The sequence below is a fragment of the Chiloscyllium punctatum genome, chromosome 41 (genome assembly GCF_047496795.1).
Source record: "Chiloscyllium punctatum isolate Juve2018m chromosome 41, sChiPun1.3, whole genome shotgun sequence".
Classification (NCBI taxonomy): Eukaryota; Metazoa; Chordata; class Chondrichthyes; order Orectolobiformes; family Hemiscylliidae; genus Chiloscyllium; species Chiloscyllium punctatum.
Window position 1 is genome coordinate 33,026,130 of NC_092779.1, and position 18,248 is coordinate 33,044,377.

At 42.7% G+C, this 18,248-nt stretch overlaps 1 protein-coding gene across 6 annotated transcripts in view; it reads left to right on the plus strand.

The window, feature by feature from the left end:
* Nucleotides 1–18,248, plus strand: part of tgfbr2b (transforming growth factor beta receptor 2b) — an 81,260-nt gene that overhangs the window by 20,616 nt on the left and 42,396 nt on the right. For 3 of the 6 annotated variants that reach the window (XM_072560681.1, XM_072560682.1, XM_072560686.1), the window contains 3 exons: nt 9,159–9,203; nt 9,294–9,450; nt 10,904–11,103. In XM_072560681.1, the coding sequence (XP_072416782.1) occupies nt 9,159–9,203; nt 9,294–9,450; nt 10,904–11,103 (402 nt within the window). The remainder of the gene's footprint in view (nt 1–9,158; nt 9,204–9,293; nt 9,451–10,903; nt 11,104–18,248) is intronic. The other 3 variants (XM_072560683.1, XM_072560684.1, XM_072560685.1) reach the window with 1 other exon arrangement.

Genomic DNA, 18,248 nt, shown 5'->3' on the forward strand with positions numbered 1-18,248 from the left:
GTTCAAACAGGAGACAGCTGCGATAATCTTTTGAGCAGCATGAAGAATGTAAGCAAAACAGAATTGATTTGTTTGCTGGGCTCCATGGAGAGCCAACACTGCTGATATCCCAGGGACTGAAAAGTGAGGCTATACATAGGTTATTTATCCCACTGCTCAGACCTCCCCGCATGCACAAGTTTCAAGGAAAATGGTGATCAATGGACAAAGCTTGAGTTCAGCAGAGGCCTCATACACTTACTTTCACTATTGATACACTGTATGCCGGGGGAAACTATCACTTTTATATTAGCAACCTGCACAAACCCTGAACAGGCTTTCTGTCTTTCTAAAAAAAAACTCTTCAACTCCTCCATCAGTGAAAGGTGGTTACCATTTTACGTTATTCAGAATTCGAGTGGCCTTTCTGACTAGTTTTGTCTACCATTTGACGACAGTTCTCCAGAATGCGCCCCCTCTAATTGTCTGAATTTATTTATTTTTTTGCCTCTTCCACAATATTGAGAAAGGGGGGGATATTCTGTGCTATGAGGTGCAAAAATAAAGACTTGCATTGATATGGTGTCTGTCATGACCATCGGACATCTCAAAGTACTTTTGAAGTGTAGTCACAGTTGTGGTGTAGGCAAGATGGCATATGATTTACAAGCAGCAAGCTCTTACAACAATGGAGTAAAGACAAGGTTACCCTTTTCTTTGTCATTGTTAAAGGGATAGATATTGACCAAGACTCTAGTTTTTCTTTGAGGAAGGTTCATGGGATTTTTCATATACAGCTGGAAGGACAGATAGGGCTTCACTTTTTTAAGAGCATCACTCTGGTAAATATGCTGGAATTTATCCAAAATCACAGAACCTGCTCCCAAGTCCATGCCCATGCCCTGGACAATATCCAGCCTTGGGCTGACAAGTGGCAAGTCACATTCAGGGATCACAAATGCCAGTCAATGTGACCATCTTTAATAAGAGACAAACTAATCAATAATGTTACTATCACTGAATACCCCACTGTGAACACCCTTGGGGTTACCGTTTACCAGAAACTCAACTGGAATCCATGAGGATGTTGAACAGTTCATCCACTTTACCAATACCTTCCGCCCCGACCTCAAATTTACCTGGACCGTCTCAGACTCCTCCCTCCCCTTCCTAGACCTCTCCATTTCTATCTCGGGCGACCGAATCAATGCGGACATTTACTATAAACCGACTGACTCCCACAGCTACCTAGACTACACTTCCTCCCACCCTGCCCCCTGTAAAAACGCCATCACATATTCCCAATTCCTTCGTCTCCGCCGCATCTGCTCCCAGGAGGGCCAGTTCCAATACCATACAACCCAGATGGCCTCCTTCAAAGACCGCAATTTCCCCCCAGACGTGGTCAACGATGCCCTCCACCGCATCTCCTCCACTTCCCGCTCCTCCACCCTTGAGCCCCGCCCCTCCAATCACCACCGGGACAGAACCCCACTGGTCCTCGCCTACCACCCCATCAACCTCCGTATACATCATATCATCCGTCGTCATTTCCACCACTTCCAAAAGGACCCCACCACCTCTATTTTTTAAAAATATTTATATTTCCCTCCCCTCCCCTATCAGCGTTCCGAAAAGACCACTCCCTCCGTGACTCCCTCGTCAGGTCCACACCCCCCACCAACCCAACCTCCACTCCCGGCACCTTCCCCTGCAACCGCAAGAAATGCAAAACTTGCGCCCACACCTCCCCCCCTTACTTCCCTCCAAGGCTCCAAGGGATCCTTCCATATCTGCCACAAATTCACCTGCACCTCCACACACATCATTTACTGCAATTGCTGCACCCGTTGTGGCCTCCTCTATATTGGGGAGACAGGCTGCCTAATTGCGGAACGTTTCAGAGAACACCTCTGGGACACCCGGACCAACTATCCCAACCACCCTGTGGCTCAACACTTCAACACACTCAGACAGCAACTCACCAGAACGAAGGACCCAATACCCAGCATGAGCAAAACCAATGTAGTGTACAAATTCCCATGCAAGGACTGCACAAAACACTAAATAGGACAAACAGGAAGACAGCTAACGATCCGCATCCATGAACACCAACTAGCCACGAAACGACACGACCAGCTATCCTTAGTAGCCACACACGCAGATGACAAGCAACATGAATTCGACTGGGACAACACTACTATTATAGGACAAGCCAAACAGAGCACAGCCAGGGAATTCCTAGAGGCATGGCACTCATCCACAGATTCAATCAATAAGCCCATCGACCTGGATCCAATATACCGGCCACTGCAACGGACAGCTGGAACTGACAACCGGAAGCGGCAGAGACAAACCATTATAAATGCCGGAGGAAACATCACAGAAGCGCTTCACAGGAGGCTCCCAAGCACTGAGGATGTCACCTAGACAGGGGACGAACCTTCGTCTGCAACACAAATTCCCAGCTCGGCGAACAGAACCACAACTTCAACTCCCCCTCCCATTCCACCAAGGACATGCAGGTCCTTGGACTCCTCCATCGCCAGACCATAGCAACATGACGGCTGGAGGAAGAGCGCCTCGTCTTCCGCCTAGGAACCCTCCAGCCACAAGGGATGAACTCAGATTTCTCCAGTTTCCTCATTTCCCCTCCCCCCACCTTGTCTCAGTCCCAACCCTCGAACTCAGCACCTGCAATCATCTTCTTGACCTCTCTGCCCCCACCCCCACTCAGGCGTGTCACCCTCACCTTAACCTCCTTCCACCTATCGCATTTCCAACACCCCTCCCCCAAGTCCTTCCTCCCTACCTTTTATCTTAGCCTGCTTGGCACACTCTTCTCATTCCTGAAGAAGGGTTCATGCCCGAAACGTTGATTCTCCTGCTCCTTGGATGCTGCCTGACCTGCTGCGCTTTTCCAGCAACACATTTTCAGCTCTGCAGTCCTCACTTTTCCCCATAGCCTGTCCATCATCTAATTGATACAGTAGAGGATTGTGATGGAATGTTCCCTCATGCCTGGATGAGTACAGCCCCAACAACAGTCAAGAAGCTTGACACATTCCAGGACAAAGCAGCCCAGTTTATTAGTACCGCATCCACTCCCTCCACCACTAAGTCTCAGTAGCAGCAGTGTGTACAATGTACACAATGCACTGCAGAAATTCACTAAAAATCCTTAGCACCTTCCAAACCCACAGCCACTTCCATTTTAAAAGGGCCTTTGGGACATCTACAGTACTGTTAGGGAGGTATTTGCAGGATTTTGTCTTCGTGATAGTGATTTGTATGTACACATCAGGATGATGTGCATTTTGGAGAGGAACATACAGGTGGCAGTGTACCAAGTGGCATGTATCTTTGTGGATAAGTGCAGCATCTTCCAAGGTGGTTATGGTTTGCTATCAAAGGAACCTTGATGAATAGTTGCAGAGCATCCTACTTTTAATCTGCATTGCGCGAATGGAGTGAATGTTGAAGTTGTTAGATATGGTCCCTGTTGATCTGTGCAAATTGCTTTGTCTGCATGGTTTTGAGCTGCTTCAGTGTTGATGGAGCTGCATTTATTCACGATATTCAATGGGGTTGTTAGATGAAGATGGAAATAAGGATTCAGTTGGCTTAAGGATATGAGGGGCCTTGGATACAGAGGGCACTAGATTGCATCAGTTGGCATGGAGAGAGTATGAGCAGTGTGTGAGCATGAGGTGGTGAGAGTGCTGGACGAATTTTGCAGTTTTTCCCTTTCTGGATAGATAAAGTATTCCTTTGCATCTAGTCCCAGGACATCTTTGGTAGAGGTAAGGTATCCTTTGAGAGCAGTCGGGCACCCTTTGGCAATACGGGAATCAGCTCATTGGTATAAATGTGTACAAACTTGCTGGGTCTGCATAGTTGTCAAGATGTGAACCAAAACAACTCATGTTCAGTTTTTTAAAGAAAAATCCTGCAAGGTATTTGAGAGGCCTGGACATATTAAATCTTTTTATGGGCGATGTGCTGCATGACTGAATTCCTAAACAATCATTTTCATAGTGAAGTGCCTATTAATGAATAACTCCACCTGCATATTGAATGGAAATGTTTATTGACATTACATTTTTCAGTACTTGAGGGAGATGTTTGTTTATACAAATCTTTGCATATTTAAGTGAAATGCTTATTATCATAAGGGAAATGTTTTTGAAATTTCTTGATATTAAATGTTTATTTGTATCAACAAAAATGTATTTTGTAATACGCACATAACTAAAAGGCTGTTAACTTTTATTTTATGTCATGGTGCCTCCTAATTAATGCATGTGTGGGTCAGTAATGAGTTAGCATTTGAGGGGAAAGAGCAAAGGGTGGTGAGTATGGTTTAAGTTGACACTAAATTGGTAGAGGGACTGTAAAAGGTCATGTGGATGACTGGGGCATAAGCTATGAGCAACCATGATAGGTGGGTATAGGATGGCAAATTCTATCATGAAAGGTGCAATAAAGATATAAATTAACTTCTCTCATTTCTTTATGTTCATGCTATCTGTATAGTCACTCTATTGGGGGTGATTTGCATTGTGCTAAGGGTTGTTATCTGTCAGAAAATAACATGGTTGTATATTTCAACTTCAACTTAAATCAGATTTTAAAATGGGAAAAACCCAAAGTTTAAATCTGGCAATGTAACACTTACAATTCAACAAGAAGGCATAAATAATCTCACCGTTTGGAACTCCTCCTCAGACTGATCTGTCAATTTAAAGCCAGTTTTTCTATAAAGCAAGACCATGTTTTGAGGAAAGGGAGACAACCCAGTAGTAATGACACTAGACAAGTAATCTAAAGCCCCAGTAAAGGTTCTGTGAACTTTGGTTCAAATCCAACCATAGCCGATGATGAAAATTGAATTTAAATTTTAAAAATCTGTAATAAAAAGCTTGCCAAATGGTGACTTTGTTATAATGACTTATCTTATTCACTTTAGACAAGGAAATCTTCCATCCTTATCTGATCTGGAGTACGTGTGCCTCCAGACCAATAACAATGTGGTTGACACTTAACTGCCCACTGGGCAGAGATGTACAGTAAATGTGAGCCTAGCCAGCAATACCAACTTCCCATGAACAATTTTTGTAAGTGTTACAGTGTTAGTGATAAGGAGTCAGTAGCCATCTGATGAAAGAGAAAAAAATCAAGACTGAGTCATTCTTGACCCAGCTTTTAAATTGCACAAGCCTGACATGTTCAGCAAGCTAGTAAGAACATGGTTAATCATCACCATCAGGTAACTTACTTCCTCCCAGCATTCAGACAATCTGCACAGTCTGCTGATCACTCCAAATGTCACTCTGGCAACAAAGTTACTGTTATTAATCTCATAAAATCTCTTCTGAATTGCTTAATGTAAGTCGCATATGGACCAATAGGGATTGACAATATACCTGAATACCTTCGATCAAGTAGTGCTGGACACCAGGCTGTGGGACGGAAAAGAATTCTCAAATGTCACTCCGGATTTGTTGCCTTATGAAGTACAATAGCAGTATATTTTGTGTATTCATCGAAAGATTAAACTTTAGACAGTGGCTCAGTTCATAAGGAAATTGGGAAATCTCAGACAGTAAAATCAGTTTGTCATGTCTGGGCGCAATGTTACATAACCTTGTCAGCTTTACTCAAGGGATGTGGGAGCAGGCCTTCAGGTTTTCCTTTCAACCATATATCCTCTTTATTTTATACCAATATCAATTATAACCTTTCAAAGTCATCAAAAGGGCTGCTCAGTAGTAATGAAAGCACATTACTAGTGCACCATGCTTGAGAGGTGGGTAAACTGCTTTCAAGTTCTTGCACCAGTGTAAAACTCACATTCCTGAATGAATCATACTGCTGCACTTTCACTTTTGAGGCAAAGTAACGATTTTTGCAGAGGTGTTGCTGCACATTGTGTCTTTGTTTCCGGTATGTGTGTGAGATATAAAATTTAAATTGAGCTTTGTCACATTCATGCCATTAAATATTTGGTACTTGTTTGATAAGGTAGAATGTGCCCTGCATTTCAATTTATTGTCTCTCTCCTGCTTTTGGGAAAACTTTGCTTGTTAACCAATCTAGGAACTGGGTTGTATTGTCTTCATTAAGTAATGTGCAATAAATATTAATGGCTCGTTGAACTTCAGACTCTGTGACAGGTCATGGCCTGCCCAATGCATTGGTACAGTTTCAGTGTGGTTGTGCAGATTGGCAGAAATGTGTTAAATGTTCCCTCTTAAACTCTTTTTTTTAAATGTGTTGGATAAAATTGTATCTCTGTTTCACAATCCCAGAATTGTACAATATGTCACTATTAGATCGGCACGGTGGCTCAGTGGTCAGCACTGCTGTCTCACAGCGCAAGGGACCCAGGTTCAATTCCCACCTCGGGCAACTGTTTGTGTGGAGTTTGCGCATTCTCCCCGTGTCTGCGTTGGTTTCCTCCCACAGTTCAAAGATGTGCAAGTTAGGTGAATTGGCCATGTTAAATTGCCCATAGTGTTAGGTGGATTAGTCAGAGGGGAATGGGTGGGTGGATTGCTCTTTGGAGGGTTGGTATAGACTTGTTGTCTGAAGGGCCTGTTTCCACACTGTAGGGAATCTAACCTAACCTAATCTATTTTAATATTGATACACAATATTGTGCAAGTATGTAAGTCAGTCATTGGCCCTTTAATTATAAAAGATACCCCACAGGTTTTACAGCAGTGGCTACCCACTCAAAATTGCTGCTATGATGAGATGATTTGAATAGTAGCCAAGACTTGATATCACGAATATCCTAGTTTATATCATGGCATCGTTGTGAATATTCTGGTAGTACAGACATTGTAGCCTGGAGATATGATGGCATGACAACCCATATTTCAAGTATGGAAGGGTAGTCTAAGCAGCCCCCCCACCCCCAGAGGGCAGGAGCAGAGGTAATTACAAGCCAGGGCTGAATGGCTAGTTATATTAGTACTGGCAGATGGAGGGGGTTTTTTTTCCCACATGATGTAAGAGAATACCACTGTAAAGTTAGTTTGCCTTGGAGATATTCCACTCTGGCTGCATTTGAGAAAACCAATTCCACATACAGGTGATCCTACAATAAACCTCGAGGACAATGCACTGCCATTTAGTTGTTTGAAATATTTTAACTTGAATGTGGACCTTCTTTAGAGCAGCTGGAGTGCTTCTGTTTAGCCTTCCCCTGTCCTATCACCACTGTCACCTTCCTCAATTACCTGAGAGTGCTGAAATGTTTTCCATTTTTGAGCTTATCCACTCACTGGACCGAAGCCCTAATATTAAGAGAGCACCACAGACACAACCTGAGGGATTTGTAGACAGTGTATTCATCCTGATCATTTATTTGGAGGAACATGCTATGTGCTAATTGGGTTTTGAAGCACTGTATATGATCTAAGGACAGTAAGGAGTTGGGATGTCATGTAGCAGCTATACAGCACATTGGCTAGGCCACTTGTGGAATGCTGCGTTCAATTCTGGTCTTTTTGCTATAGGAAGGATGTTATGAAACTTGAGCAGGTTCAGAAAAGATTTGCAAGAATGTTGCTAGGGTGGGAGGGTTTGAGCTAAAGGAAGAGCCTGAATAGGCTGGGGCTACTCTCCCTGGAGCGTCGGTTGAGGGGTGACCTCATAGAGGTTTATAAAATCATGAGGGGCGTGGATAGGGCTAACGGAGTCCAAAATTACAGGGTAAAAGTTTCAAGTGAGAAGGAAAGATTTTTTAAAAAGACCTAACTGGCAACTTTCTCATGCAGAGGGTGGTGTGTGTATGAAATGAGCTACCAGAAGAAGCAGTGGAGGCTGGTACAATTTCAACATTTTACAAGGCATGGGTATATGAATAGGAAACGTTTAGCAGGATATGGGCCAAATGCTAGCAAATGCAACTAGATTAAGTCAGGATGTCTGGACTCGAGTTAGACTGAAGGGTCAGTTTCTGTGCTGTACAGCTCTGACTCCTTGACATAAGCACTTTCTGGAGTTTTTGGTTAAAGTTCAAGTCAATCTAGGGAACACCTGACAGCCACAAACTGACTTCTGCTGTAGGAAGTAGATCATAGCACTTCAACTCTCAATTAGCAGTCTAGCCTGTCAGTGAAGAAATTTTTTTTAAAGGAATTAATACTCAAAGGAAAGTCTACAAACCTGTTATTCATGAAATATAAATCTCAAGTTTACATTTCACCAATTATTGTGTGGGTTGATGGACTGCACAGTACTGAGCCATACAGATTGGAAAGGTTCTAGTTTGAATGCTTGGAAATGTTCAGCAATCATTCTTTGGATATTGGCATTGCTGATCAGGCCTGCATTTATTGGTCATCATTCATTCCCCTTGAGAAGGTGGTGATGAGCTGCTGTGTTGAATAGTTATAATCCACATGGTGAAGGTACATCACAGTCAGGAAGAAAACTCCAAGATTTTAACAATGATGATGGACAACTGACACGTCTCCGGGTTAGAATGATGTTGCACTTGAAGGTGATCTTAGTAATGGGGATATTTCCATGCATCTTCTAGGATGGGTTTTCTAGGTGCTGTCTTTGAAACCTTGCTGAGTGACTGCAGTATGTCCTGAAAACAACAAAATGCAGCAGCGCTGGTGGAGGTTAAAGGTGATGGATGGACCATCGCTCATACAGAATTGAGTTGGATCAGCTTCCTAATCTTTTAACTGCGGAATCTGAAGAGATGCTAAGATTCATTATGACCTTTTCTGAGCTGAAGAAATGTGAAAGTGGTCAGCCCAGTAACCTTCTCTGGATAACGCAAGTGGGTATGGATTTTGAGAGGACAGAATGAAGTGGGGTTTCAAGAGGATGGGAGGTTACTGTGATGCCTGTACACTAGAATAGGTGCTGTTTGGGGATGGACAATAACCTAATGTATCCAAATACTTGTGAAAGGCAGATTCCAGGAAGGACTGAGGGAAAGAAAATTGGGAAGAGGAAAATAAATTGAAAACTATTAGAATATATTCATTCCACCCATCCTTTTTAGAATTTCTGAGCACAATATGTTTGGAAACGATAGAATCACTGACCAGCATTGTTATACCCTTAGCATATCCCAAAACAGGTTGCTAACGAAGTACTTCCAATGTTTCATCATATTTGTGATCTTGCTCTTTTCTTTTTCCTGCCAGATACTGGAGTCCAGCTTAACACTTACAAAGATTTCTTTTGCAAAGGTTGTGTATTTTTGTTCTTTGTTTAGAATATAAGTCCATGCATATTGATTTAGTAAGAAAGCTAAAACGTTGTTTTGTTTCTGACACCAGTGAAACGAATCATGATGCCCAACCAATTCACAGGGAATAATCTTTGCCGGTTCTGTGACATCGAGCCCACCAATTGCACTAACAGTGGTGTTTGCACTGTTAACTGCAGCATTAACTCCATCTGTGAGAAGAAGGAAGAAGTGTGTGTCTCCATCTGGTAAGGACACCTTTCTCTTCCCAGTTTATTCTGATTTCAGTGCAGTTAGCATTTTCATCTCCTAACATTTATATGCTGATATATTCAGAGGAGTATAAAAGATCTCTGTAACATTTAAGGAAAAGCAAGGACATTTTCCCAGCATCCTGGCCATGATTTACCGTTCAATTAGAACCTTAAGTAGAAAATTGAGTCATTTTACCTCATTGTTATTGGTGGGAAGCTTTTTGTGTGCAAAGTGACTGGCATCTTTCCTGCTAATTGATTTTAAAATCTGGAGGAATGTCCTGAGGTTATTAAAGGTATTACATAAAGTGAAGTTCATTCTTTTCGATTGTTAGTTGGTGGTAGTGGTTTTTAATTGACTACTCCAAGTCATCCAATCTCCATTAGCTTTTGAGGCTGTAATTGAAGGCCCATTAATTTCTTATTGTTATTAGTTTCTTACTGAGTAACCCCAGTTATATAGAGGATATAGGCTGATCATATGCACAAAGTAAAGAGATTCTACCATGTAATTCACAAACCCTGTAGGCATTTTCTTGTATGTAAGGGGGTTAATACTATGTAGCTTCCCAAAGTAGTACTTCTTGGGTCTATAGTTCTTTCTAAAAGAACTCATTTACACGCATTTTATTAAAACCTAATACAGCTTCAATCTTCCTGTTCTCTCTATGTAATCATGTGATACTCACCTTGTCATTTCATCATTAGACACCATTGTTGTACAGTATGCTGATGGCCCATCAATCTACAGTGGGTTAAATTAAGTTTTGCCATAAGAATTTATATTCCTTTGCATTCTCAAGGTCAAAGGGAAATGTGGGAGATGGTTAAAACCATAACAGGATGTAGTAGGGGAGATGTAAAGAGGTTATTTCCTAGTTAGAAGCCCAGAACCAGGGAGTGCAATATTAAATTTAGAGCAGTGAATTAAGAGGGAAATCAGAAAAACAATGGATAGCGGTAATGTGGAATTCTCTCTCAATCCCTACCTCTTTGCCCCATGTTTGTTCCATATCACCTCGATGCCCTTATCAAACAAAAATGTATTGTTCTCGTGCTAAAAAAAAAATCAGTTGGTCACAAGCATCCCCAGGCTTTTAAGGAAGAGAGTTCTAGCTTTCCATTATCTTTTCATTGCATCACATAGTGCTTCCAGCTTTTCCTCTTCTAATACCTAATTCTGAATTTAAGATTGTGTTCCTTAGTTTTCAATACATTCAACAGAGGACATGTTTTCTCTGCTTCTGCAAACCATTTATCACTTCGCATGCAAGGAGAGAAAAACAGAGGTCTGTTTCTTTTTGATATGTGAGACCTGGATTAGGGGTTGTATTATGTCTTTTGCCTCTTCTGGTATGCTCCATTCTTAATTATCAAAGTCCCCTCTTTGACTTCTTTTACGCCTTTTTTACTGTTTTATGCACCCCTGCTTTATCTTCGACTTTAGGAGACGGCAAGATGCCAATGTAACTGTTGAAACACTGTGCCATAATCCAGCCATTTCTCTGTATGGACACCTGCTAGACGATTACAATAATACAGAATGCAAGATGAAAGAAAAGAAAGTTCCTGGATCTATCTTCTACATCTGCTCATGCTCGGTGGCTGATGAATGCAACAGAAATCTAATATTTACTGACGACGTTGGTAAGTTGAAATTGAAGCTGAAACTTATTCGTCATAACAAGAACAATTTGCATTAATAGAGGACCTTTTTTTAATAATACCCTACAGTAGTTTGCAGGAGCAAGTTTGCAAACACAAGTTGATTTTTGAGTTATATAAGGTAATGTTAGAAATGTGATTGAAGCTTGGTATGAGATAGGTTTTAAGAAGCATTTTAATGAAAGAGAGCAATAAAGATGCAGAGGTTCTGGGAGGCTACTGTAGAGTCTAGGGCCTGGGTGGGTGAAGACATAATCATCAATGTGAGATGAAGAAAATCAGGGATATGCGAGAGGCAGGAATTGAAGAAGCACCCTAATCAAAAATGGTTACAGAGCTGGAGGAGGTGAAGCTATTGAAGAATTTGGAAAAGAGGATAGATTCGTTCCTAATCTAGAAACCCCCCAATGCCTAAATCTGCAAGCAAAAATAGACAGGATAAATGGATCTTCGTAAGTTAGAATTCAGGCAGAAAAGATTTGGGCAGATTATAAATTACAAAGTGTACAATATGGGAGGCTGGATAGAAGGAGATTTGAATAGTCTAATCTCAAGGCAATAAAAATGTGAATGACCAGTAACAGTTGAACTGAGACCGAGATAAGCAATGTTACAGAGATGAAAATAAGCTGCCTTACTGATGGAAAGACAGGGAATTGGAAGCACCGCTCCAGTTCAAATGAGACACCATGGTTGCAAACAGCATGGTTCAGTATTGAACTTTGCTACGCAGAGGGATAAAGTCAGTGACTAAAGAACAAAGCTTGGGGATGAGACCAAGGATAACTGCTTTGGTCTTCCCAGCATTTTACAGAAAGAAACTTTTGTTCATCCACAAAAAGTTGTTGGAGGGACAACAGGACAAATCAGACAATGGGGATTAAAATGTGCATGGCTCATAATGAAGGTCCTTTGATGAATGAACCTCTCTGAAGCCGTTCTGTTAAGGGTAAACCACCAGTGCAGAAGAGCCTGCGTTCTGTAAACTCGTTAAGAGCTGGATTCTTTTGTAACAGTTTCACAAAGTAAGATTAAAGTCCCTGTTTAATCAGCAGCAGTTGAAGAATCCCCCTGTCCTTCTTCTCTTTTTACATTTAACTGAAAACAGATTGTCTGTCTGCCTCTGCGTCATGTACTGTACCGTTGGTTGGACGTGAATTGTGTGTCTGATCTCAGACATGTGGTTTCCTGTCTGTGTTTAAATTTACTAGCACATCAAAGCCTGCTACTCCCCAAGACATGTTTACAAGCAGATACCACTTGCACTCATTTATTGCAAACTGACTGACGTCCAAGTTGAACTGCTCAAACTTTAGGTCTTTCTGGATATTTTACATAAATATCCATGGACAGTCCTGATCTGTTGTCAACAATTCCCAAGTCTGACCTGAACCAGGTTAATTCCAGTTCAAAGCTTTTTTCCCCCCCCTTCACAGTAACCCCGGCATTCAGGGCCTGTTTCCACTGACCACTGTTTGCAGATTTCAAACTAAAGCATTGCAACCATACCTCAAAACAAAAACTGATTTTTAAGAGTTTGATTATGTTTTAAAAACAAAATTAGCAATCGCTGTCTTTCAGTTTGTGTTTCTCTCATTACCTCCTTGTTTTCTCTGGGTCTTTCTTCCTTGTTCCTTTCTCTTCCTATACCATAACGTGTTCTCTCGCTCTCTCGCGCGTGCTCTCTCTTGCCCCCCACTCCCCCTACTATCTCCTTTTCTTTTCCTCTTCTCCTTTCGCCCATGTTACCCCACCTTCTTCACACCTCATCCCTAGTCCCACTCATTTCCCTCTCTATTACACTCCTTCCACCCTCCCCTACTTCTCTCCCTTGTCCCCTACTTCCTTCCTCCTTCCCTCCCTCTGTCTGGGGTTCCGTCCAGTTGGGACACAATCACTAATGTTTAGCTCATGTTTCCCATGAAACAACTGTAAATTTTTTACAGACTTTCTGAATGTCTGACAGACACAGTTAATGATCCTTGGAGTTCCAAAATGCTCTGTATTAATTCCTCAGCTCAGTGCAGGAATGTATTTACGAGATACAATCCTCATCTTCTCGAAATTGAGTGGAGTGAATGATAAAATGGCAGCCAGGTGCTGGCTAAAAGTGTTTGCTGTCAACAGGACCCAGTGATTGACCAAGCGAGTCTTTTTAAAGCAGACAGCAGAATGACAGTCGATTTAAGCCTTCTGAAACAAAGCCTTCTGGCAATAAATCTGCATATTTTTTGAGATCCGTGCATTATTTAAACAACTGCTGACATACAAATTCATGTTATGTGTCTATTGCAGTCAAATATTGAAGCATTAATGGACAGGCTAAGTTGAGTTCTGAGATTATTTCGGGCCAACTCCCAGACAGTGTTACACAGCCTACTTGTGGCTAACTGGCATTGCTGTCACCTCGGAGTCAAAAGGTTATGGGTTCAAGCCCACTGCTAGAGACTGGAGCACATGTTGTCAGTTGTCATTCTAGTGACCTGCTGAGAGCTGAGCATTAGAGATACCATTAGATTAGGCCCGATCTGACTCTCAAGTGGATATAAAATACTCCATTGGCAATCTTTTGAAAAGGAGCAGGAGAAGTACACCTGGTCTTTTAGTCAATATTTATCCAGCAACCAACATTACTGGAAAACAAGCTATATCTTTGTTATCAGGCTGCTTATGAGATCTTACTGCAAGTAAGTTAACTCCCACGTGTTTGATATTTGAGCTGTGGCTGCACTTTAAGAAGTACTTCTTTGATTGTACGGTGTTATGGAACATCCAGAAATTTTTGAATCATAGAATCCCTACAGTGCAGATAGAGGCCATTAAATGTATTGAGTCTCCACTGATCCTCCGAAGAGCATCCAACCCTATCTCCATAATTCCACATTCATTACAGTTAATGCACCTAACCTCCGCACTCTGGTCAATTTAACATGGCCAATCTGCCTAAACTGCACGTCTTTGGACTGTGGGAGGAAACCAGAGCACCCAGACGAAAGCTACACAGACACAGGGAGAATGTGCAAACTCCACACAGACAATCACCCAAGAGTGAACTCGAATCCTGGTGCTGTGCCACCCAATGGAAGGTGCTGCACATGCTCTATTTTTCCTTTAGTTCTTTCATGACAGCAGGCACACAAAAGTCTTTCTCCTTCAAGCAGCAAAATACATCCTTTTCAAACCTCTGCAATTTGACTCTGGGAGAGAAACACAATGCCCATCCTCCCTATAAGTCACCATCTCCTGCATTCGGTTTGGACAGGACAACCAATGCCTTACAAAGTCGGTTTAAAATTGTGGCAGATTGCTGTGCCACCATTTAGAACTTGAAGGAACTAATATAATTTGGCGAGTTGGAGTTCCGCTGGAGGATTTTGGTTTCAATGGACCAATGGTTTGCTGCTAAACCTCATTCGTTCATTCAGCAGGTCGCTAACTTCCACCAGTTGGACGTTTGAGTGAATGCTATTTATAACCCTTAAGATTGAGCTGATCCAAAACCTTCGTGCTCAGCAGCTCCCCAAACACCTGCTATTTAACATGACACCTCTTCAAAACTCTGCTGTCAAAATCCTGATTCACACCATATCTAAACTTGCCCATCATCCAAATACTGGTTAACCTACATTGGCTAGCCCACATGTTTTTCAAGATCAATGTTATCAAAACTCCCAAGATTGCCCAGTAGTATCTATGAATTAAAAATTAACCTCCTGGACATCACTGGAAGCAACCCAGGAAATATTGGGCGTTTTATTCCATTTTCTTTAGAGTAGGTTGATCTATTAGTTATAAATATATTGGAGAAATTAGATTGGAAAGACTGTTTGAGTAGGTGGGGCAGTTGGAAATGGGAGGTTATGTGACGAAACCTCGAGTAATATGCAAATAGAAGAGTTTGCACCCTTGTCCTGGGGCATAATCAATTTTCACTTTTTAGGTCTCTCTATCGTTGAAGTTTATTGGGTGGAATTATAAGATGTCCAATTCGAGGCAGATGAGTTGAATGGCTCCTAATCTGAAAGATACAATAAATCAGGCCTGATTCTTGTGTGCAGTCACTGTGGGATCTTCGCCAGCAGTTAGTAATTCAGAGTTATTTTCCACTGCTGTGGTAAACCTGTTGGCAGTATTCATCTATGTTAATCCCTAAAGCCCCAATACTAAGCTGTAACAAAACATATTTAATGGCTCACTAGCAAATCATGAACTGAGTGGAAAGTGAGAAATAATTTAGGTGTTGGGGAAAGTGAGATTCGGTTCCAGTAAGGGCACCAATATCCTGGGGGGTAGGTTTGCTAGCACTCTTCGGGGGGGTTTAAACTAATTTGGCAGGGGGATGGGATCCGGACTTGTAGTCCAGCAAGTAAGCTAGCTGTGTGTCAGGATGTCCAAGACTGTAGGGAGGCTGTGGAGAAGGTAGCACTGACAGGGACTACTTACGGACACAGAGATGGGCTCAAGTGCGTATACTTCAATGCAAGGAGTATCAGAAATAAGGTGGGTGAACTTAAGGCATGGATCGGTACCTGGGACTACGATGTTGTAGCCATCACGGAAACATGGATAGATGAGGGACAGGAATGGCTGTTGGAGGTTCCTGGGTACAGATGTTTCAGTAAGATTAGGGAGGGTGGTAAAAAAGGAGGGGGGGTGGCATTGCTAATTAGAAATGGTATAACGGCTGCAGAAAGGAAGTTTGAGGGAGATCTGCCTCTGGAGGTAGTATGGGCTGAAGTCAGAAATAGGAAAGGTGCAGTCACCTTGTTGGGTGTATATTATAGGCCCCCCAATAGCAGCAGAGATGTGGAGAAACAGATTGGGAAACAGATTTTGGAAAGGTGCAGAAGCCACAGGGTCGTAGTCATGGGCGACTTCAACTTCCCAAATATTGATTGGAAGCTCTTTAGATCAAGTAGATTGGATGGGGCGGTGTTTGTGCAGTGTGTCCAGGAAGCTTTTCTAACGCAGTATGTAGATTGTCCAACCAGAGGGGAGGCCATATTGGATTTGGTACTCGGTAACGAACCGGGACAAGTGGTGGGCTTGTTAGTGGGTGAACATTTTGGTGATGGCGACCACAATTCTGTGACTTTCACCTTGGTTATGGAGAGAGATAGGTGCACACAACAAGGAAGTTTTTACAATTGGGGGAAGGGAAATTACGATGCTGTAAGACAGGTTTTGAGGAGCATACGTTGGGAGCATAGGCTGTCAGGGAAGGATGTGGTGGAAATGTGGGACTTTTTCAAGGAGCAGATACGACGTGTCCTTGATATGTATGTACCGATCAGGCAGGAAAGAAATGGTCGTGTGAGGGAGCCTTGGTTGACGAGGGAGGTTGAATGTCTAGTAAAGAGGAAGAAGGAGGCTTACATAAGGTTGAGGAAACAAGGTTCAGACAGAGCAGTGGAGGGATACAGGATAGCCAGAAGGGACCTGAAGAAAGGGATTAGGAGAGCTAAGAGAGGGCATGAAAAATCCCTGGCGGATAGGATCAAGGATAACCCCAAGGCATTCTATGCGTATGTGAGAAACCTGAGAATGACGAGAACGAGGGTAGGTCCGATCAAGGACAGTGGTGGGAGACTGTGTATTGAGTCGGAAGAGATAGGAGAGGTCTTGAACAAGTACTTCTCTTCAGTATTTACGAACGAGAGGGACTGTATTGTTGAAGAGGAGAGTGTGAAACGGACTGATAAGCTAGAAGAGATATCTGTTAGGAAGGAAGATGTGTTGGACATTTTGAACAACTTGAGGATAGACAAGTCCCCCGGGCCTGACGGGATATATCCTAGGATTATGTGGGAAGCAAGAGAGGAAATTGCAGTACCGTTGGCAATGATCTTCTCGTCTTCACTGGCAACGGGGGTGGTACCAGGGGACTGGAGAGTAGCGAATGTTGTGCCCCTGTTCAAAAAAGGGAATAGGGATAACCCCGGGAATTACAGGCCAGTTAGTCTTACTTCTGTGGTAGGCAAAGTAATGGAAAGGGTACTGAGGGATAGGATTTACGAGTATCTGGAACGGCACTGCTTGATTAGGGACAGCCAGCACGGATTTGTGAAGGGTAGGTCTTGCCTTACAAGTCTTATTGAATTCTTCGAGGAGGTGACCAAGCATGTGGATGAGGGTAGAGCAGTGGATGTAGTGTACATGGATTTTAGTAAGGCATTTGATAAGGTTCCCCATGGTAGGCTTATGCGGAAAGTCAGGAGGCATGGGATAGAGGGAAATTTGGCCAATTGGATAGAAAACTGGCTAACCGGTCGAAGTCAGAGAGTGGTAGTAGATGGTAAATATTCAGCATGGAGTCCAGTTACAAGTGGAGTTCCGCAGGGATCAGTTCTGGGTCCTCTGCTGTTTGTAATTTTTATTAATGACTTAGATGAGGGAGTCGAAGGGTGGGTCAGTAAATTTGCAGATGATACAAAGATAGGTGGAGTTGTGGACAGTGAGGAGGGCTGTTGTCGGCTGCAGAGGGACTTAGATATGATGCAGAGCTGGGCTGAGGAGTGGCAGATGGAGTTCAACCCTGCCAAGTGTGAAGTTGTCCATTTTGGAAGAACAAATAAGAATGCGGAATACAGGGTTAATGGTAGGGTTCTTGGTCAGGTGGAGGAACAGAGGGATCTTGGGGTCTATGTACATAGATCTTTGAAGGTTGCCACTCAGGTGGATAGAGTTTGTAAGAAGGCCTATGGAGTATTATCGTTCATTAGCAGAGGGATTGAATTCAAGAGTCGTGAGGTGATGTTGCAGCTGTACAGGACTTTGGTTAGGCCACATTTGGAGTACTGTGTGCAGTTCTGGTCGCCTCACTTTAGGAAAGATGTGGAAGCTTTGGAGAGGGTGCAGAGAAGATTTACCAGGATGTTGCCTGGAATGGAGAGTAGGTCGTACGAGGATAGGTTGAGAGTTCTCGGCCTTTTCTCGTTGGAACGGCGAAGGATGAGGGGTGACTTGATAGAGGTTTATAAGATGATCAGAGGAATAGATAGAGTAGACAGTCAGAAACTTTTTCCCCGGGTACAACAGAGTGTTACAAGGGGACATAAATTTAAGGTGAAGGGTGGAAGGTATAGGGGAGATGTCAGGGGTGGGTTCTTCACCCAGAGAGTGGTGGG